A 23,526-nucleotide genomic window follows, 5' to 3' on the forward strand; every position below is an offset into this window, starting at 1 on the left:
AAAAACATGCGCTGTAAGAAAGTTCTGCGTGTTACATATTAGTGGTTGTCGTGTGTACATACAACCTGTATTTTTTCATGACTAAGCACTAATTAATTAATGAACATTAATTAGCCAACTTTTTTATTATTGCTCGAATCGGTAAAATATTATCTTTATGTTGTAGGTCGCCTCAAATAGCCCAATAATCAAGCATTTATTTTTAGCTGAAATTTGTCTGGTTGTTCTTTCCGATAAAAAATAAAAGCGCGCGACACGCACCAAATTTAAAAAAGACGCGCGCTCGCACGCCACTAGTCAAGCGCTTCCAAGCCTTCTTTGATTGATACGCGACTGCGTTCGTTCATTATACGTTCGTTCATAATACAGGGCTTCAACCAGTTTGATGAACCCACATCAAAACACACCACTGACGCGTCTATCATAGAGCGTTAAGCCCTGTAAATGCGGCCGTGAACGAACGCAGCCTTGTATCAATCAAGGAATGCTTAGATGCGCTTGAGTAGCGACGCGCGAGCGCGCGTCTATCTCATATTTGGCGTGTTTTATCTCATATTTGGCATATTTTTCTCGGAAAAAACAACCACGCAGGTTTCAGCAAAAAATAAATGCTTGATTATTTGGTATTTCAGGCGACCTACAACGTAAATATATTATTTTACCGAATCGAGAGAATAAAAAAAGTTAGCTAATCAAAGTCATTTAATTAATTAGTGGCTAGTCATGAAAAAAATAAGGTTTTAGGTAAGCGAGGTTACCGCAACATATAGACGTTTTCTAGAGCACATAGGTTTTTAAAATCTTCGGCTAAGTTAGCGGGGACATCCGGTATAGGCACATACGTAAATGTATATTTTTGTCTCTTTTATCTAGGAGCAAATGGTAATGCTCTGTGTTTTTTGTCACATTGGTTTACATGCACACCAACGTTATTGTGCATAGAACTCTATCTGTATTATATGCCTCACTGCTGCTACCTGTACGGGAGTGGTAACTTCGTGAAGCGGATTGTCGCTTTTATTCCCGCCTCCCTCCATCATTACTTTTTGTACTGATGACAAATAAACATTATTATTATTATAGACAGCTTTTTTTTTTTCACAGTTATTTCTTTCTATACGACAGAACGACAAATAATATTGAAACTTGGAACTTGAAATTGGTGCACATTTGTTGTCCTAATGTTGATAAAAAGCGCAGCCGTCTATTATTTACTAGGCATCTGAAAAAGTCAGAGCAGATGTTCACTTTTCGTGGTGGGACTATGTGCAGTTCAATCTGCTATGGGAGCTAGTTCGTACGGCCTGATGACTATTCGTGCTGCCACGGAGTGACGAAAGCAGAAGAAGAAACACAGGATGATGTGCGTATCTGCCTGTGATGCTGAGAGGTGACTTGCATCGCCCTGTTCGTGTATGTCATCTTTTCGTCCTTTCGTCACTTCTTGGCAGCGCGAACAGTCATAAAGCATGACGTCGTGCGTCTCAGGCTTACAGCGTAAAACAAGAGTGCACAGGACGGACACTAGATAAGCTTTTGCAGTGTGCCTTCGATTCCGCCTCTGTGGTTCTATGGAATTAGCATACACAGAACTGAAAAGCACCTTTAGTAAAAGTTACTGTTCGTCCTACTTGCACATTGATGGAGTTGTTGGGTGCGGTAGAAAGGTACTCTAAATAGGACGAATGAAGAAGCTTAGTTTGAAAAAGATTTTTCCAAAACGCGATTTGTGTGGGCGACCTGGACACCACAAATATCAAGCATCTGTTTCCTGTAGCTGAAGCTCCTGCGTTGGTGCAGCAAAATTCATCACGAATGCCAAGTTATTTTCCTTGTTGTGGATCGTGCTTGTCCTAGAAAAGTTTTGCCCTTTATGAAATGCCACCTACACCTTTTGCAACCATAAAGACAACTGACCGAAATATACTATTATTTATTTATTTATTTATTTATTTATTTATTTATTTATTTATTCATTCATTTGGTAATACTGCTAACTCCTATTGGAGTCGTTGCAGAGTGGGGTTACTATGATGAACAACACATAGAACTTTTTTAAGTTCTATGTCAAAAATCGTAAAGTCGTTACCATGTGGTGCAGGAACTCAGGTCGAGGCACAGTATAGTAGTATTTCATTCGTAGGTCTTTTCTAGCTTGCCACATTTCTCAAAATAAAAGTGGCCACCTCGTAATTGCCCAAAAAGAAAACATAATTCCCAGCTATCGCAAGAAAAATGTTCGCACTTATTCAAGGATATGTCATACTTAATCGTTAGAAATCGAGATTTAAGAGGGATTCAATCCAGTTGAAAAGTCGTGCTATAAGGCGGATGCTTGAAGATTTTTAGAGGGGTCCAAAGCCGCCTCTTGTGCTTGGTGCAAAACCACATTCTAAGATTTGGAAACACTGCTCTAAGCAGCTCAGACACTTTTTTGATCTCTCTAGCCGCATACAACCTTGTGCTGTCTTGGCCGTTTGGTTAGCTTTATATATACCAAAGTTCGCATGACATGAGGTGAGTGTGTTGCGACCACAAATGACAGATCGTAACATAAAAAAACCCGCAGATCCGACTCACTGTGGGAATCGATGTAATGCGAAGCAGCCAGCAAAGAACTGCAAACATAGCCTTGTTTGTCTTTGAGGCAAATGAAGTCACTCATGTCATGACATCTAGTCCACTATATATCGTATGTTTGTCATGCATGCATGCGGGCATTTACAATATGGTATATACCATGCTAATGAAACGTATATTCTGGTACATGTAATGCATAACCTGTCATTTATGTTCATCACGCTCTGATTTTATGCCATACGAATTTTGGTATATATCCAGTCAACAAAACAGCCGGAAGTGCACCAAGACAGTGGCATGTAAATAATGGCGTACATGACATGCATGTCATGATTTCACATGTATACCACCTGTCATTTATGTTCGTCATGCAGTCACGTCACGCAACGCCAGTTTTGGTGTATGTTAAGCTAGCGAACCCGCCGCGAGCGCACCATGAGTGGCATGTAAATAATGACATGCATGTCATGATTCTCATGTTACCACCTGCCATTTATGTTCGTCATACACTCATCACGCAATACCAGTTTTGGTGTATGTCGAGCTAGCGAACCTGCCGCGAGCGCACCATGAGTGTGGCATGTAAATTAATTTTTATGCCCTACATGACATGCATATCATAATTTTCATCTTGCCTCTCATTTATGTTTGTCATACAGTCATGTCACGCAATAGCAGTTTCGGTGTATGTCAAGCTAGCGAACCGGCCGTGAGGGCACCATGAGATGGCATGTAAATCCCACCTTGCATGGCATGCATGTTCGTCATACAGTCACGTCACGCAATACCAGTTTCGGTGTATGTCAAGCTAGCGAACCGGCCGCGAGCGCACCATGAGTGTGGCACGTAAATCATGCCCTACATGACATGCATGTCACGATTGTCATGTTACCACCTGTCAGTTATATTCGTCATGCAGTCACGTCGCACAATACCAAATTTGGTACATGTCAAGCTTGCGAAACGGCCGCGAGCTCCCCGAGACCATGCCATGTAAATCATGCTGTACATGACACACATGTCACGATTTTCATGTTATGACCTGTGATTTACCTTTGTCACACAGTCATGTTATGCCATACCGATTTTGGTACACATGCCACTGACGAAACGGCCAGGAGAGCCCAAAGTCGTAGGCGGCTAGATAGATAGATCATCATCATCATCATCATCATCAGCCTGTCTACGCCCACTGCAGGGCAAAGGCCTCTCCCATGTTCCGCCAATCAACCCGGTCCTGTGCTTTCTGTTGCCACGTTATACCTGCAAACTTCTTAATCTCATCTACCCACCTAATTTTCTGTCTTCCCCTCACGCGTTTGCCCTCTCTTGGAATCCAGTCAGTTACCCTTAATGACCACCGGTTATCCTGCCGACGTGCTACGTGGCCGGCCCATATCCATTTCTTCTTCTTAATTTCAACTATGATATCCTTAACCCCCGTTTGTTCCCTGACCCACTCTGCTCTCTTCCTGTCTCTTAAGGTTACACCTATCATTTTCCTTTCCATCGCTCGCTGCGTCGTCCTCAATTTAAGTTGAACCCTCTTTGTAAGTCTCCAGGTTTCTGCTCCGTAGGTTAGTACCGGTAAGATGCAGCTGTTATATACCTTCCTCTTGAGAGATAGTGGTAGACTACCATTCATGATTTGATAATGCTTGCCGAATGAGCCCCATCCCATCCTTATTCTTCTAGTTATTTCACTCTCATGGTTCGGCTCCGCGGTTACTACCTGTCCTAAGTAGACGTACTCCTTTACAACTTCCAGCGTCTCGCCACCTATCGCGAAGCGCTGTTCTCTGCCAAGATTGTTCCACATTACTTTAGTTTTATGCATATTAATTTTCAGACCTACTCTTCTACTTTCCGTATCCAGTTCAGTAATCATGAGCTGTAATTCGTCTCCCGCGTTACTCATCAATGCAATGTCATCAGCGAAGCGCAGGTTACTGAGATACTCTCCATTAACTCTTATCCCTAATTCTTCCCAATCTAGGGCCCTGAAAACCTCCTGTAAACACGCGGTGAATAGCATTGGAGAGATCGTGTCTCCCTGTCGTACGCCCTTCTTTATTGGGATTCTGTCGCTTTCTTTATGAAGGACTATAGTGGCTGTGGATGCGCTGTAGATTTCTTCCATTATGTTTATATAGGCTTCGTCGATGCCCTGATTCCGCAGTGCTTGCATGACTGCTGATGTCTCCACCGAATCAAATGCCTTCTCGTAATCTATGAAGGCTATGTATAGGGGTTGGTTGTATTCCGCGCATTTCTCTATCACCTGATTGATAGTATGAATATGGTCTATTGTTGAGAAGCCTGTACGAAATCCTGCCTGGTCCCTTGGTTGATTAAACTCTAATGTCGTATTAATTCTGTTAGCAATTACTTTTGTGAATAGCTTGTAGACAACGGACTGTAAGCTGATGGGCATGTAAAGTTTCACTTCAGAATAGGTACGCGGCTTTAACCGAGGAAACCGACATTAGCGTTGACGCAATGAATGATAATCTGACTAGTATCATTAAGGAGTTTGCAGTGGAAGTCGGGGGTACAGTCGTTAGACAGATAGATAGATAGATACGCTCAAAGTCGCAGAAGTTCGCTAAGAAATGCTTCGCATTTAAAATATTGACGTGCATGTTAAAGACGTCATAATTCATATCACACGTTCTTTGTGCTCTTGCGGCCGTTCCACTTACGTAATATGTGGATGCCCTGACACGAGTGTATAAAGAAGAAAAATGACAGGTCAGATCATGTCATGCATGTCATATGCATCATGCAAAGTTCTCCCCAGAAATGCTTTGGGGGTGAAGATTCTGAGAGCGGGGGCGGGCCCGGGGGCTGTGACGCGGGAGGGTGGCGGGGTGAGGCAATAAAGCTTGCATGCTTCTCGTTTTCAACACACATTCAGATCTCATTTCTGATCGGGAATTTCTGGCATCTGTGACGCACAAAGAACACGGACAAAAGGACGCTTGTGTTCTTGCGCTGGCACTGGAGTTGGCGATCTTTGAAACCACACTGCTGCCTTCTGACTTGTTTTTACATAACCAGGTGGCAGGATGCGCGGCCTGATGGTGTTGGCGCGTACAGTTGCTATTTATTGGGTGCTCAGGGGTGCATTTCAGAGGGGTATATCGAAAGCGGTGGGTGGCAAACTAAAGCCGTAGGCGGCCTTTCCACCACAGCCGAGCATGGGAAGAACCCTCACTTCACGGTTTACATGATACGCCCTTCATAGGTAGCACAGAAAGGGTAGAAGACGTTCCACGTTCGAGGCGCTCATGAGGTCGTAAGGGCAGCACGTAAGACGCCTTAGTTTAGAAGACGTCGTATGTCACGGATCATGGCGCGGCGCCAGGGAGAGGCCGCCCTCCTCAGATTTTGAAATAAGCCTTGTAGTCACGCTTCGATCGCCAATAAAATCTAACACTGTAGCTCGTTCTGTGGGGGTGGCATAGAAATCCTGCGGGAACAAGCGATATATACTGCATGTTTTAGGCACTCGAAGAATGAATATCGACGTCATAATTTCTGTGGGGCGGTGGGCTTCCCTCCTTGTGCCACTACTAGGGGATATAGCTATGGGGTAGGCTTTCTGGGGTCGGCAAGAAGCTTGCCAGTAGACTAGTGCTCAGTAGCGTTTTCAGGAAGATTGACGGAGCCAGTAAAAATAGTCTAGATTTGTTCTTCTCTGACAAGACGCACAAAATTGGGTGTCCTATGCGCGTCGTTGTTTCCAAAAAGGGTACCTGGTAAAAAGCGGTATTCTGTAAGTGAACCTAAATAGATGAGAAACAGGCGATCACTTCATGGTGCGTGGTTCCAATGAAGTTTTATGCTATCTAACTGACCACATGAACCTTAGTGCAAAGGCCTTTTCGGTCGATATTAAAGACCTGTTTTATTCTTGGCCTCGCGATGGGTTGCTCTTGTGTAAAAGAGGCAATAGACAAACATGGCCCTGTGACCTTTAAAAATAACGCAGGTAACGGTGACGGTGGTTTTGTAGAATTGTTGAACATGATTTGTCGTCTACCTATGCAACCTGGGACAAAGATATGTACGTACCTGCAGAAACAGGGTATCTGCATTGGTTCCTCGATAGCACCTGCGCTTAGCGACATCTTTTTGACCAAATGTGATAGCAATTTTGTCAGCACCCTGCATGGGTCAAACTTTGTCCGATTTTGCAGGTATGCTGACGAGCTTCCAGAAGAAAATAACATTCGGCTTTCAGATCCACGCCTTTAGTTTTAGACCTGCCCCTCAGGAGAAAGATTTCAGTCTCAGGTTCGTCGCCTCACTGAAGCTAGATATGCCTTAGGTTTGGAAGTTAGTGTAGCGGAAAGCATACTTAAGAAAAAAAAAATGTGCTCGTCGCGCGCGAACACATGAAACTGCAAGCCCGAAGTCGAGAAAATGACAAATAGAAGGCAGTTATTCCATATCTTTATGGAACTTCCCACTGCGTTAAGAAGGTTGGCCAGCATTCTATTGTTGATACTTTCTCTGCGCCTAGGAAGCTTGTCTCACTGTGCAAAAAAAAAAAAAAAAACCAACGCTGTCTTCATTGAAAAAGCCGGATGTAAAACTAAGCACAGACAGCGCTTCACAGAATGTACCCAGTGTGTCGTGTACGAGATACTCATCTCCTGTGGTAAAGTTTATATTGGCCAGGCTGGCCGATGCATCGACGATCGGCTAAGAGAACACTACTACAATTTGAATAGCCCGATTGAAGGTAATCTTGGTGTGACTGTCGCGCCTCTGGGTGCAAACCTATTCCGATAGACGCAATATTGTATCTCGATGAAAGTCAACTCTTACAAGAGCAATCATCGGGGTAGCCACCATATCACCTGCAGGTCAGAATTGCGTTAGCTGCTCATCTCTAGCATTGCGAGAAAAAGAGCTGACCTTTGTAGATAAAAATGCCAGGGTGATAGCGAAGTCAGAAGAATCTGTGCGCATCTGTGATCTTGATTTCTTTAGGTGTTCAGTATAACTAGCTGTGCATATGCAAAATGAACATCTTTTTGAAAGCCAGCGCTGCGTTTGTCTAACTTGTACATTTCTTCGTCCTCGTCGGTGTCTGCGCTGTTTCCTTCACTATCCAAATGAGTAGTATAAATGAGTGGCAAATGATATATATGGTGCAATACCAGGTCACCAGGCTCGTAATGAATGCCACGTCTACGTCAGCTGTAGTAACGCGTTTGCTGGAGCCAAGCATTATCCATTTGCTCACGAGGAGCAGTGACAGGAGTTGTAAGCATCGTGCATTCACGAAGTCATGGTTTTTCGGAATAGGTCGAATGCACGCGACGGTACTAGGGTATGGTTTAGTGGAAGGTTCCTTGCCGAAGCTCAGAAATGGAGGACTAAAACCACTGGACCTGTTTACCGTGGTAAGCATAGCAAATGCCTTTTCCGTGAGCTTACCATCTTGTGCCATATAATTTGTGTTATTTGCCGTAAGCGTCGCCTTCAAGACTGGGGTGATACGTTCAGATATATTAGCCTGCGGTTGGTAGGGCGATGTCTTCTTGTGTTCGATGCGCAAGGCCAAACACGTCTTTACGAATGTGCGGCTGGTTAAGTGGCGTTGCTTCTTATGAATGGTGGGACACCCAGCCACGAGAATACGTAGAGGATACAAGCCGCGAAATTAAGGCACGAAATTTCCCGCGAAATTAAGGCACGAAGTAGGTTTAACTCAAGCCACTTTGTTAAGTAGTCAGTAGTCAGTAATAAGTAGCGGTTTCCCCGCAGAGTACGGGGTAAAGCTGCTACGGGCCAGGAGCTAGCTATGACTCAATAGCGGTTGCGTCAAGAGAGGTGGCGAGCAATCACGCGCATTTCTTCTTTGATAAACGGGACGGCTTCGGGTATAACTAAAACATCACACCGTATCTGTGGCAGTCTGATAAAGTCTTGCTGGCAGAACTGTGATCAGTTCATAGAAGCAACGAATGAAGTCTGTTTTGAGACTTCGTGGAGTCACGGCGCGGAATGGAAAGTCACAGTTGTTCTGGTCGGCTTGTTCAATGATGCCAAGCAGGAGTCCATCGTCGGCGTATGAATATAAATCTTAAGTGCTTATGTACTAGGACCACCTAGTCGTCTGAGGAGGTCCCGGCAGAAGTCGTCTTTACGTCGCTCCTACAGGGGACGTTTTCTTCTGATCAATGTACCTTACAGCGGATCGGTGTCAAAGGCGACAGCCTAACTAGGCACTGAAGAAAAATACTCGTTGTGCAGGAGATAGGGCGTCAGACACATCGTTTAGGGCGCCGGTGTGGTGTTGAATAGCCATGTTTTTAAGTGAAGTTTGTTTGGACTCACAAGTGTCGTTGGCGTTGTAGGTGTGACGGAAAAAAACAAGAAAAAGAAAAACCGGTGCCTGCGAGCGCAATGAAATGCGGCCCCTTTAAGGTGCGCCGGTCGCATTCTTATTTTGTATGCGCCGTTTTCCAATAATTGATGCTCTCTCGATCGTGGGTCGGCAATCAGCCGTGTGTAAGAGTGTTTTAGAGTGAAACGCTCAGATTCAGCATCTGTTTCTTGCTAGCTAACGTTTACCCAGTCTGATTTCGCCTATCTCTCTTCATACTGATCACCGGTATGTATGAGACGGTCTTGGCCCAGATATATTGTGACACATAAAAATATTCTTGTCAGAGCAAGCGGTGGTTTACTCCCCTGAGGGTACTAACTTCATTTTCACATATTTAATTACACGTTTATACAACATCGAGATTGACGTGAATCATGGAAATTCAAGAATGTAGCTTCAGCATTACTTGATTATTGACATAAAAGTATTGTGTCTGCAGTGCTTGATATTATTGTGCGTCAGTTTGTCACCTTACTGATTTACACTGCGACCAGCGCACCTGCAATTCGTATCCTGTGCTTATTATTTAGTAATGGAGTTCACTATGTGTGCTACTGGAAGTCTTCGTGACAGCATTAGAGCATTGTGTCTGCCCTATTTGCCACACGTGCCATGCCATTCAGTTTACATGGTTTCTTTTTGATCGTCACACGAAACACTGTTTTGCGTTTCATATATTGCAGGTACAACCATTTGAATGACTTCACTTGTCTAAGTGCATCCCGTCTCCGGACTCCACATGAATGACGTAAGTTGATAATTTCCTGATTAGGTTTACAGCTACAACTTTTTCAGGTGCAAATGTCCATGTAGTTGTTTGAGGCGTACTTTTAAATTAACTCGTCGCCGTTCCTTTTTCATACATACGCCCTCATTATCAGCTGAACAAACGCGCATTCTAATCATAATTAGATGAAGTACCTAAGCTCATCTCGTTATTGGAGTCTTTAACGTACAACTCGCAACAATAGGGAAAGTGACCTCGTTGAACAATCCCTTTGTCTTTCTTTTTTCTCTTAAATAAGAAGCAACCTACGTATTATAGACCAATCTTATAGCACTGCAACCCTACCCTCGCAAGAATTCTTCTTCTTCAGAAGCGCTCGTACGCTCGAGCAAGTCGGTCGTTGTCTTCGTCTTCGCCAGGATGTCGGGGGCGGCAAGTGAGTTAAGAGAAACGACTCTTCGAATCTGCCGCCCTACACAAGTGATTGCGCCTTTCGGAGGTGCCTGCTGTGTACGAACGATTCAACCGCTTCAAAGGCTCATCTGCTGGAAAAAAGAAATATGATCGCCGAATAGTTTGCATGCACATCGCGACTCCTTCCGCTCTTTCGTCGCCGAAATCCTTCAGACTGCTTAACAGAAGGGGCTCGGCAGCGAACACCCATTTGCCTACTGGTTTTTGTACGCGCGTGATGAAGAACACGGAAAAGCACAAACGAAAGCGCTGCGGTTTTCTGTGTGCCTTCGTCGTTGTCTTCATCAAGAGCGTACGAAAAGCAATATGCTACTCCAATTTGCCCCAAAAATCTGCACTCCTGAACCCTTTTTCCTGGGACGAAAGACCGCGATTCAACCACAAACTTGAGCACAGCACTGAGCAAAAGTAGAGCGAAAGTGCCACCGTGACCCTGGATATTGTGGCCAACTCGAGCACTGTTGCCAGCACAAGCAGCGTTTTCTGGAGCAGCGAATTAATGCGCGCAGATAACTTTCTCGGCAACCTGCGAGAAGCGCCGCATTGGCCGGCCTACCAGCTTTAAGCAGTCGTCAGCGAAGAAAACAAAAACAAAAACGACACGCGTTACCGCCGAAGTAACGACACGCGTTAGCGCCTAGTGCTCCTGGCCGCCGCCGCGGCGCCACCAATGGAGGTGCCTCTGGGGAGACCGAAAGCGATAGCGCCGGAATTATTGCGACGGATCGCGGCTTGACAGCGCAGCTGCTATGCGCGTGTTAGTTTTTAAAGGGTTACAGTAAACTTGCTATAGCGTTAACTATATTGGTAATCGTTCTACCGAATGTGCGCCGGCGATGCTTCAACCTAAATATAGCAAGTGTTAGTTTTATCTGAAGTGGTTGCTCGTGCGAGTTTCGATTTTTCGCGTCATGTTTTCTCTCGTTTGTTGCCGTTGCGCTGTTCACCCTCGATAATGTATGTTTGTGCTACAGTTATTTTATCAACAGGAGAGTCGCTCATTGACAGGTGCGGTTGTATTTCCGGAATGACTATTGCTCACACTTTAGAAACAAAAGCATTGTGAACATCAGGGGAGTCATAATTGCTTTATTGCACGTGCGTGAAAAAAGGATCACTGTGTTATTGGAATCACAGGCGCAGCACCTTCCTTGCCAGAGGTTTTCGTGCCAAGCGTACGAGACGCTCAACAGACATATTAATATTTCCTGCCCAGTTGGCAAGAAGCGTTCGCAAGAGCTTTCTGATGAAAACTTTGCAGACTTCCATGCCATGGTCGTCCGCCCCGCAAGTCCACTTTCAGCACTTCCATGGTCATAGAGAACAGCTGGTCACCTCTCAGACATCTCGTGAAAAAATATCGACAGGAATAATATATGATGTTGACAAGCCTCTTTTTACGAAACATAGTAATCTGTTTGCCTCTTGGGGTACCGCTGTTGAGTGCTCGTCTTCACCATGGTCAACGAAACCAAAAAGTTTGTCGACTTGTCGGTCGTATACGACCCTCTGCTGTATGGCCATCTCATCAACGGTCAGGGAGCAGAACGCTTCTTGCTCTACAGTGAGACCCCTGAATTCGATGCACAGCCGCTCCTTTATCAACGAAGTGACGCCGATTCCACCTGTTAAATGGCCTACATATTTCTGGAGCGTTGAGCGACAAGGGAGCTGAAAGATATTTATGGACCTTGCATGCTCATAACTTTTGCTGAAGCACGCCTTCCAAATTACACATTCCCTTAGAATGACGTCAGTGTAGTGGGGCTTCGTCGAGAAACTGCGAACTTGCTTTCTAACGAACTCGACAGACTTGTCACCTTGCGCAGCACCATTGAGCACCTTCATAAAACAGGCAATGTCCGCGTTATTTTCATAAAACTGCGGGCGCTCCTCAGCCTCATCCACTTTTTCTTTAAGGGCCTGCAGTGCTCCTTTCATACGAGCAATCATCGCTTGGAAGCAGCGCGTTTTTTTAGCTTCTTCTGTCAGTTTAACAAGGTCGAATGTAGTTTGACATGATGCATCTGAAAATGATGCCATTTCCACACACGTTTCATTCCCTAGTTCAAACTTCTTGGACGTCGTGGCTTCAGTGCTGTCACTTGACGAGCCGTTTTGTCTAATGACAAAACGGCTATTTTGAAGCAGCATTGCCCGAGCACTCGGCACGCGATTGCGCATTATCGGCTTCAATTTCGGAGCGTGGCCGCTTCTCCCTAGGAGCAGGCGTGCCTCCTCGTGCTCATGTAGCTTGGATAACCGGGGAACACTGTCGGCACAGCCGTTGGCAAATGTATCCTCAACTTCTCGGTCTTCTTGTAGTCCTGCTCCGTAAAATGCAAGGCGCACACCAGGGACCTGTCATTAGGTTGCCATACTGTTCCCTTCCCGCCGGGTCTTTCACGGGACATGTTTCGCAGCCATGCTGCCCTGCGTTCTGCGTTACTGGGAAACTCGTGGTAGCGTATTTGCGGGTCCTTCGATGCATTCGTGGACATAGGTCGGCAAACTCACTCATGAGTCAACTCACTCAGACTCACTCAGACTCAGATCGAGCCGTGAGTCTGAGTCTGAGTGAGTCCGGTTGAGGAACATTTCAGCGAGTCTGAGTCCGAGTGAGCCCTAAGCGCAAAATATATTTCTTGAGTGAGTCTGAGTGAGCCCCGCACTTTTTTGCCGACTTATGGTTCTATCTAAACAACTTCAGAATTATTAACAGCCTTATATCGGCTCACGTTTATACTCCTGTCGACTCACACATACTTCAAAGCACTAGTGTTTATACGCCAGCTCAATATTTATTGATCAGAGGAGTGAGTCACGAAAAGGCGGAGGGAGGGGGGGGGCAGGTGACACAGGTTGTTCTTGATAAAATTATCTGGTGGGAGTAATCTCTTTCAATAAAAATTCCCTTACTGGATTGAAACCACTGATAACCTATATATGAAGGTACGAGATTAAAAGGCGCCAAGTAGAGCACCATTTATGGTAGATATTGGCGTTGACATCATGGTTGAAAAAGCTAATTATGTGCTAACGGACTCATGAGTCGACTCACTCAGACTCACTCAGACTCAGATAGATCCGTGAGTCTGAGTCTGAGTGAGTCCGAGTGAGTAATATTTTGGTGACTTTGAGTCCGAGTGAGTCCGGCTGAGGAAAATTTTAGTGAGTCTGAGTCCGAGTGAGCCCAGTTGAGGAAAATTTTGCTGAGTCTGAGTCCGGGTGAGTTCTAAGGGCAAAATATATTTCATGAGTGAGTCTGAGTGAGCTTCACATTTTTTGCCGACCTATGTTCGTGGAACACAACGACACAAAACAGTTACGCGGCATTTCGCCTAACGTATAAAATATCACACATGCGCAAACTGTCTTGAGTGACACTCAGTGCGAGCGATTCATGTAGAAAAAAAAACAACCACTACCTCGACCTACCCGCTAAACGCGCGCTCCTTCCCGCCTGCGCGTCGCGTGGAGCCCTCCGCTACTACTGGCGCCCTCCTAGCGAAATGCGGCGACAACTGTCAACTCCGCTTCCCCGCTCTCGCCCATTGCCTGCGCCGCGACGAGGCAGGCCACACCGCGTGTTTTCCATCGATCAGCCGTGACACTACACAGTTCTTTCATTGGCCTGCATATTACGTAAACTAGTGCAGTGCGCTAAGAATAAGCTACAGCCTATACACCAGAGCACGCCTGTCTCGCACCCAGGCTGCTGGCGAGCCGAGCGGATACTCTCGCACCAATACGCCGCGCTGGCCGGGCTGCCAAGGCGTGCATGGATTGCGTCACGTAAAGAAGGCAAGCTGCAGTTCTGAGGCTTTAAAGTGCGAAAAAGTACCCGTTTACGCCGCTTCCGCGCATAAGAGCTCGTCTGGATACTACTGCGTCGTCTTTGGACGTCAAAACAAGCAGCGCAACAGGAGAATATTAGCGATGTCTGCGACGATCACAACTCTTCAAGGTAAGTGCTGGTGCGGCGTCTTCAGCTTCGCCGCGAGTGGATAATTGAAAATCAAGCAGAAAAACTAGGAGCCGAGTGAAAATGCGCGAGTAAGTACACTAACTGCGTGTATTCTAGTGCGATGCCCACCTATTCTATTTTATGAACCTAATTTGCGTGACACGCAGCTGGGCTGAAGGCAGACGCAAGCTTTGTGTGGGGGTGCACTTAGTACCTTTGAGCGTTTCCTTTGACGAAAAGGTAGTGCAAGGCAGTACCTTCAAGCACAAGCAATCAGCATGCTTTGCCACTTTCAGCGTAGTATCAAGCTTTAGTGCTTTTGATGGCATCCACGCGTTCAAGATTACAAGCTTTCGTCTTCAAAAAGTAGTAAATGGTATACGGTGTTCCTCCACAGCTGGCCAGAAATTCGTGCTTTCATTTCAGTGTTTGATGTCCCCAAATTTATTTGGACACGGGGCATCCAGCTGCACATAATACATATATTGGCACGTAAGTATCATAGTACTCGCGTCACTGTACTTTACGTCGCAGGCGTAAGCAGCTAGCTCAAGCAGCTAAATTTTTTGGCATATTTACACAGCACACATTTGATAAGAGACAGCTGGATTCCGCCCATTTCAATATCGGCTTAACCAAGAGTAGCAGTGTTTCGCTTGTAAAGCATCATCGTTACAGGACTAAAATCGCACCAATAGCTTCCATAAGGGATCGATGAACGACACTGCAGGTGACGCTGCAGGTGAGCACGCTTTTGTGAGCAAGACGCATTATTGTAAGAGTGCTCGTGAAACAAAAATTACGTTCTGCGAAACTACCCGCAAAGCGTTCTCTAATTATTACGCGATGCATGTTAAAATGATGAGTTTTCACGAAACTTTGTGCGCAACTTGTAATATGCGGCAACAAAACATCGTTTCACTCTTTCGCGAGCTGCGCTGCAATTACGACTCACGCGCACTACAGCGAGGGCGTTTTTTAACAAATGTAACAGCGTACACGTACCTGACGAGGTTGCTTCTGCAGCATGCACAGCACGTACTGTATACATTGCGGACTTGCATGAGCAAGCTGTTCTTCATGTTCCAATAAAAAAAATTTGCATTGGCTTAGCTCGGCTATGCCAGGATATACGAAGCGTTAGCAAAGGTTCAGCTGATTATTCTTAGCTTTCCAGGTTGTCTAGAATTCTCATTCCTTCCCATTCTATGCAAACTGTATTTTCTCGGTATATCTCCCTCAAAAGCTGTATACAGTCGTCGCCTATGCCCATTCCTTTCAAATCCCACAAAATTCCTGATATCCCACAAAATTTCCTGATTAACGTTATCGTACGCCCTAGTGATGTCTAGAAAAGCCATGTACAAAGGCCTATTTTCTATTTTAGATATTTTTATAGACTGAGTTAGGACAAACAGGTTATCGTCTAACCGCCTGTCGACTCGAAATCCATTCTGGAGTTCTCCCAAAATATCGTTGTGTTCTGCCCACGTTTCTATTTTCATTGTTACTGCTTGCATCGCCAACCTGTATAGTACCGATGTAATGGTTAGTGGTCTATACGAGCGAATGTTATCCTTTTCTCCCTTGCCTTTATAGATGAAGTAAGTTTATTCTACTTTTTCGCCAACTATCCGGTATTTGCCTGCCCTTTAAGCATTTTTCTACAGCTTTCAGCAGTGCTTCTTTAGTGCTATTTCCTAGTTCGTTAATGAGGCTAACGGGAATCCCATCTAAACCCGCGGCAGTGCGCTTTGGAATTTTTCCTTCAGCCTTTTTCCAGTTGAAATTCTCCAGTACTAGCTCTTCCTCGGTTGCTCCCTCCGCCACACTTTTACTAACCGGGGCAATCCCCTGGACGCTCTTTTTAAACGATTCGGCTGTTACCTTTTGGGATGTAACCTAGCGCTTTGTACCCTTCCAATTGATTTCCTCCTTCACCTACAATATGTTGTTGCGTTGTGACAAACTTCCTACCTGCCGCCTTTATGTGGCTCCAAAATATCCTAGGTGCGGCCTCCTTTTTTTCGTGAATCTCTGACACCCAGCGTTCACTTTCACCTATAATTTTTGCCTCGATCAATATCTGTACAATGGATTTTTTCTCTAGATATATTTCCCGTATTTCATTGACTTCGTCCTGCGGTCGCTTGTCCTTTTTTGCCCTTCTATGATTCCGTGATGCTTCACGCCGCTTCTCGATCGCTTCCCGGATTTCCTTGTTCCACCAACTTTTTGGCTTCCTCTTTCCACTCCAGCAAATAGTTTTCTTCCATAGTAGCAAATAGTATATAGCAAATAGTTTTCTTCCCACGTGATCTCGCCGTCACATTTAGGCCCCTTGTTAACTATCTCCAGACTATGTTGCTCGCAGAGATCTAGTAATAACTTCCCATTGGTGTCTGAATATCTGTCAAGGTCGTGTATGTGGGCATTCATGTCCCCTAGAAGGATGATTTCGGCCTCATTACCAAATTCCTTAATATCCTCACTCATGCAATCCACTATCTCCTGATTCTTTTCTCTGCAGTTATTTCCCTATCAGGATAGCGCTCCTTTAGTGCACTCTGGCGAGTAAGCACATATCTTCGGAGTCGTACGACGCAGACCCGTCTCACTCATCCCCTCCTTCTGCAGAGCCACCGAGAAGGAACGGGAAAGTTGCCTATGGATAAAGGCATTAACGAAATTGTCACGAAAACGGTCGAACGCCCATGAACGTCTGGTCCATTCTTGATATTGCTTTTTTTATTTCGTACCCTAATTATGGTTGAGTACTGAGCGTTCCATGTTTGCAATTTACGCACCGGTTCATTTTATTATCAGTTCAATATACACGTATTATATTGCTTTTTTATTTCGTACCCTAATTATGGTTGAGTACTGAGCGTTCCATGTTTGCAATTTACGCACCGGTTCATTTTATTATCAGTTCAATATACACGGATTTTTAGTTTCCATCCTTATCTCGCGAATGTTCTTGCTGGCATTTCCGTAATGCACTGTGTCATCGTACAGAATTTTACTAATCTGAAAGACGCATTTGTCAGTCCATGATACATTACCTTCATTGTTCGCACGTATACCCTTTGTGTTTATCTGCATTGTTAAATCTGTATTCGTCTTCACAGTATAACGTCAATCGACATGCAGTTTGGCAATTAAAATTTTCTTGCGTGTGGATGTGCTCAACTAAATGCATGCGTCTATATACTTCCCTCATGCATGCACGCATCTGTATACTTCCCTCAAATTACCGAGGCAAGTATATCCGTTGTGCGTATCGCGCGTGACGTGATTGAGGAGAGTCTGTTTGAAATTGTAAAGACTCACTTTATTGAATAAACGTCGTTCGTACTATATCTTCTTAATTTATGTGTGATTACTGTTGTTTGAAGACTGGAAATGACGTCTTTAATAATGTAACGCTAGAAATACTTTAAAAATACAAGACTGTTGGTCAAATGAGGTGATGTTAAAAAATGAACCCTAAACTACGGTAGAGGAAACAGTCCTTTCCAAGCAGCTAAGCAGCAAGTGTGCATATATTTTATTCTGTAGCCTTAGTCAAATGATAGAAACAACCAGCGAATGCTGCCTTTCACATCGTGATCTAGACCGTATACACTACCAAAAGGATTGTTCGGAGTTATATTATGGCTATGGATAAGGATAAACTATAAAGGAATATGTTTTACTTAATCAAAAAATGCAAATTGCTATGAGACATTTACTTCTAACTTAATGAAAATGTTAGTAGAGTAAAAATAAATCAAAACAATAAAAACAATGGTCATGGTTGAAGTGCCCATCCTACAACCTGACAAATATTTTCTGTAAAGAAACATGTTAAGTGTAAGCAGGTCATAAACGCAGTGCACGTGCGTACTTGTCTGCGCATGCGTACTTCTTTGTGCGCGCACACATTAGAATATATGGTTCCAAATGTTATCCTGGAACAAGCCAGAACGCGTGACTTAGCAGGTATCTCGAACCCTCCCCCCCCCCCCCCACCCCCCCTCCCACAAAATACTTCCGGAGCCTCTGCCATTACAGCTCATGTTGCGCTGAAGTGCAGTTTTCAGATGTGTGGTCGTTTCATGCCCGTAGCCAGAAATTTTTTTCGGGGGGGGGGGGGGGGGGGCACTTGCTGAAGGCCTTGGCTATTTCAGAAACAAACACCTATTTTCATTACTTATTTTAGGTAAAGCACCCTCCTCACCAAAATTTCGCGGGGGGGGGGGGGGGGGGGGGGGGCTAGGGAAACCCCCTGGCTACGCGCCTGGGCCGTTTGCACTGCATTTAGCGCATGTTTCTTCGCCTCTGCATGAGTGGCATGCGTGGCCGAATCTTTGGCATTTGAAAAAGCGCGTGGGGTTGGAGATTTAGGGCCTGACATTTATTTTCACGTACCTTGCCTCCAGAGAAGTGACCATTTTACTCGTACCAAAGGTTAGTAGTAAGTATTTGGTAGGGACTTCCCGCCCATTGCAGCGGATTACTACTCTTTGTACCTTTATGAGATCTTGATTCTGAAACCCCTCGAGGAGTCCTTCATCACTTAGACCCAAGAAGTCTTCCTCTGATATCACTCCCATACTGGTGTTTAGAGACCTGTGGACAGAAATTTTGACTGCAATTTTGGCTAGTTCGGACAGCTTTGGCACTTGGTGTTGTTCGTTTAGCTGCAGGAAGAGATCACCACTTGACATTTTGGAAGCGTTGTACGTGGGTCCAATTTTTTCTATAACGCACTTGGGCGCCAAAAATGGGGACGGTTTTCTTACCGGTGTGCTTTCACTGTGAATCGCATGGTAGTTAGGGAACATTACTTTGGTCTGCGTGGAGAAATGAAAACTTACCTCAGTGTGGCCTCTTTGACGAGACCAATAAAAAACGCCGGAAGCTTGAGAAGCCATAAAGAGATGAACGTGTTCGGCAACAGCGCCGACCGCCCACCACGGAGCTCAACAAGGGGACGCGGCTAGACTTGTCAAACAAGCGTGCACGACGCCAGCCGTGCGCTGCCAATATAACCCAATATAACTACCCGAGGTTGGATACCTACACCAGCCTAACCCTTGCAGCCAGGAAAAAAAGGAAGTAAAGAGAAGGGAGGAGTGCACAGGACAAATTGAAAGAGAGAAAAAGACGAATATGTGGAGAAAGAGAGAGACAGGAAAAGGAGACTACCGATATCCTTTGGGTGGGTCAGCCCAAGGGTGCCGTCTACGTGAAGCCGAGGCCAAAGGGTTGTGTTGCCTCTGCCGGTGGGCCTTAAAGGTCCGATCACCCAGTGTCGGCTCAACCCCCATGATCCCCATCCCTTTTTTTTCCGGACACGTCTAAGCCACGCACGGCAAGGCGTAGGAGGGGGTCGAAACCCCCCGTTGCCTCGGGTTCGTGATGACGCCTCTCACAAAATGCCTACTTGGGTCAGGAGCCCCTGCGGGGGAAGAAAGAGAAAAGATAGAAATACAGAGAAAGAAATAGACAGAGAGAGACAGATATTACGAGAAATTTCTTGCTATCCAAAAAGCATGGCTGATCCTTCCGTCATAGGAATCAGTATAATAGAAAAGCGAAACGTGTCTTCACAGAAGTCGTTGATTGTTTACTCTGTATTGATACATGTGAGCTTGTAGAAAGTCTATTGGTGTTTGGCCGCTATAGCACCGTTTGATGTGGATGCACCCACGTTGACGCCTCGTAGCACGTCTCCATTCCGACGAGTAACACTCATGATCTTGATTTAACCCTTGTGGTTGCTGAAGTTGTTAACATATACTTGGACACAGCGTGTCGTGAATTCCGCGCAAAGATGATATCAACAAGCACATAATAAACACTGGTACTAGATATGCACGCCTTCAAAGCGTCGTCAATTGAGGAGAGAAACGGCAAGGTGTGCGCTCCCCAGTAATAAGGTAACCTACGGCTGCGCTCACGCGTACACTGCCACACTGCACTTCAAGAACGCGCGAGGCAGAGGTTCGTACCTTGATCCGAGAATGCGCGAAGGCGTTCCAATGGCGTGTGTCTCGCCCCACCAAGGCGCGACGTTCGCCCGTCGACGTCGTGGCCTTTCAGCAGCGCTTTTTGCAGCAATTTTATTAGTCGGTGCTATTGAACTCGAAGCAGTAGGCGGCAGAGAGAGAGAAACGCTTATTGTGGCAGAAAGGCTGAGAGGTCGGCCTGAAGCAATCTTCTGGCCTGCTACTCAGCGTTAGTAAAAGGGAGGGGGTGGGAAAGAGAAGAGCGATAAGGTGTGTGAATGTGGAAGCTGCACTACTCTGACAGCGAGCAGTCACACGCTAACACGACGTGAAAAGCAAAGCACAACTGCGGCTAGGGCGCCTCCTCGATGCCAGTGCGGCCAGCGTTCCTTCGCTGGCATCGAGACGCCGTAACTGCGTCGTCACCGAATCGCTCCCTATCGGCGCACGTTAGTGTCATGATGCAGTACTTCACTTCACCGCTCCCAGATGGCTACACCGCCCCGCCAACCAAGAGCACCGTGCGAGAGGGAATGTGCGAGAGATATAAAGCGCGTTTGTGGAATCTCGTGCATGTGCGTAGGTAGCGCAATTGGTAGAGTGCCAAGCACCTATCGTCTCGGACCGAGAGGCCGTGGGTTCGATTCCTAGGTTATTCGCGTCAATGGAGCTTTTTCTTCTTGTTTATCTTGGTCATCGTTAGTGTGCATTTTGCCGACGTCATATCCGTGACGGAAATACGTCAGTGAAGTCTTCTCATAAAACCCGTTCGTGTTAAAAAAGATAGACGAAAAAGAGAGCACGTACAGTCATGTTTAGTATAGAATAGGAAGGGGTGGAAAATAGAGAGACGAGCCAGGACCAGCTAGGTGCCCACCCGCTCTGCTGTTACCCAGCGTTGCGCGAGTTAGCGCAAGCTGCGCAATCTTTTTTCGTAGTTTATTTTGATATAGTTGCCAAGACTATATCTAATTTAGTAGCAATGTTAATGTGCTGCGAGCGTAGGTGTTAATTGGCAGGAGTACGCCACAGCCTCGACGCATCGTACGGTCGCAGCAATAAACTGAGAAGCGATGTGAGGTTGAGAAGATTGCATGGTCTCGAATATGAGTATGCAGCCAGGTATCAGGGTTTTACACCTGTCTACTGCGGAAGTGAACAAGTCGCCTTAGTTTTTGATGCGTCGAATGTTAGTGAACAGGACAGACAGGGGAGTAAGCGTCTTCCACTGCCCGTCGCGCTTTCCTATGGATGATGAGATCTCGCAGTGAGTGGCTTGGTTTGATCATGCGTGTGGTGCGACGCACACTCTATCACGCTGCTGTCTGTTACAGGATCATACATGTCCGGTCGCTGCAGAAAAATATTTGCTCAAGCGATCATTGGCAGGGACGGTCGCTTGTGCTAATCTTTTCCTGTGGTGACTCTACTGCTTTATTTTTCTTTATTTTCAGTTTTCCATGATCATGTGGGCTGTTTTTTTTACAACACTTAATCTTCTTTTTAGAAAGCGCCGCAAAGAGTTCAGTTGGGATGCCTACTAAGTGTACATTGAGGCGCTTTCCTAAATTTCAATAGAACTATAGAACGCTAGGTTGGTCAGTCTAAAGAAAGTGCACGGTTTTATGGTGTCCAGCGGAAGGGCCCCGCAGGTAGCCTAATTAACAAAGTGATGCCTTTTTTGTAATCGCGGTGCCGGGAATGCGCAGAGTGATGCTGGACTCCGACGAAGCGCTGCCCAGCGCTGCGCGGCTGGCCGAAGCACTCGTCCTGCTGGTCATCTGCGTGAGCGTGGTGGCGGCCAACGTGCTCGTGATCGCCACCCTGCTGCACAGCACGCGCCAGGTGCTGGACTACTACCTTCTGTCGCTGGCTGTGGCAGACCTGCTCTGCGGCGTGCTCGTGGTGCCACTGTCGGTGTACCCCGCCATCGTCCAAGACTGGGTCTACGGGGACTTTGTGTGCCGCCTCAGCGGCTACGTGGCCCTGACTCTCTGGAGCGTTTCCATCTACAGCTTCATGTGGCTCTCCGTAGACAGATACCTAGCCATACGCAAACCGCTCAGGTACTATCCCATTTCTAGGAATGCTAGTGAGACCCAGCTGTTGAACAGCGTTTAGTGAAACCCTGTCATAGCATACGAAAAAGGGGGTTATTAGCAGTTAGAGGCATGTTTACCAGGCTATCTAGCGAAAACGAAACTCCTCGAGATTTAACCCATATATGCCCAGTGTCCTACATATAGGACGCTTCTTTGATGCACTCTAACATCGCTATTTCTTTAGCTGATGACTAGCGCCAGGTACAGCACATCAAGCAGGCCTCATTGAGGCCAGGTTGATGTGCTGTACGTGGCGCTAGTCATCAGCTAAAGAAATAGCGATGTTAGAGTGCATCAAAGGAGCGTCCTATAAGGGTTAATGCACTTGCTGCGAGGAGAAGAATGCAGTTTTGGTGGACATGTTAATTTGTTTGTAATATATCCGACGTTTCACAACTAACGTATCACAAGAACATCTAGGAAAATTCGAATAGACATCTACACAGGAAAGGCACAAAGTATATTTAAAGTTTAATTGAGATATTTATACATAAACAGCTTGAAAACCTCCTGTAGCTGCGCTAACACCACGCTATTATGCGTCTAGAAAACTTCTTGCAAGAATTCTAAAAAACATTGCAAGAACGTTTTAAGACCTTCTTTAGACGTTTATTTTTTATGCAAACCAACTTGTTGACGAGTTTGCCCTAATCAAGTCGTTGCAAGTTGCCGCGCCTACTCGACATTTATAGCGAACTAGAATAATGTCCTAGTGGTGCAAGCGGCAGAGAGCGCGGGTGCCCCTTTTCGTTGACGGCACCAAGTGTCACCCCAGTGATTTTTCTAGCAGGCCTGCTGATGTCATGGCCACTGCTTTCGTGACCGCCTGAGTTTCTAGGCGTTCGTTAGAACGATGAATGATACTAGTTGAAGGAATCCGGACACCGACAAAATGATTTAAAAAGGAATATATTTTGACGTTTCGGCTCCCCACGGGAACCATGTTCACAATAAAGAGATCGGCACAGCAATTCGCACTTTTTAGGTGCGGCGCATCACATGACCAAGACACCTGGCGTACATCGGAGGAAGATTACTCTCGTTGTGATTAGGGTGTGCGGCGTGGTTTGGATGATCAGGGGCTCCAGATAAAGGCGTGTAGCATGATTTTTCTCCCTGGCAATCACACGGGCGTCTTTCCAGCTGATAGCGTGTGACGTAGTTGCGCAGTGTTCGGCCACGGCATTCGACGCAACATCTTTATTCGTGACGTCATTCTTGTGCTGTTGAAGTCTCGTCTTCAAGTTGCCGGTTTCCCCCATGTAGACGTAAGG

At 45.8% G+C, this 23,526-nt stretch overlaps 1 protein-coding gene across 1 annotated transcript in view; it reads left to right on the forward strand.

The window, feature by feature from the left end:
• LOC119390399 (probable G-protein coupled receptor 21) overlaps positions 1 to 23,526 on the forward strand; it is a 98,592-nt gene that overhangs the window by 61,671 nt on the left and 13,395 nt on the right. Inside the window, exons 2-3 of the mRNA XM_037658022.2 lie at positions 9,670 to 9,734; positions 21,860 to 22,216. Coding sequence (XP_037513950.1) covers positions 9,730 to 9,734; positions 21,860 to 22,216 — 362 coding nt within the window. The 5' untranslated portion in view covers positions 9,670 to 9,729. The remainder of the gene's footprint in view (positions 1 to 9,669; positions 9,735 to 21,859; positions 22,217 to 23,526) is intronic.

This window comes from Rhipicephalus sanguineus, chromosome 1 (assembly GCF_013339695.2).
Source record: "Rhipicephalus sanguineus isolate Rsan-2018 chromosome 1, BIME_Rsan_1.4, whole genome shotgun sequence".
Lineage (NCBI taxonomy): Eukaryota > Metazoa > Arthropoda > Arachnida > Ixodida > Ixodidae > Rhipicephalus > Rhipicephalus sanguineus.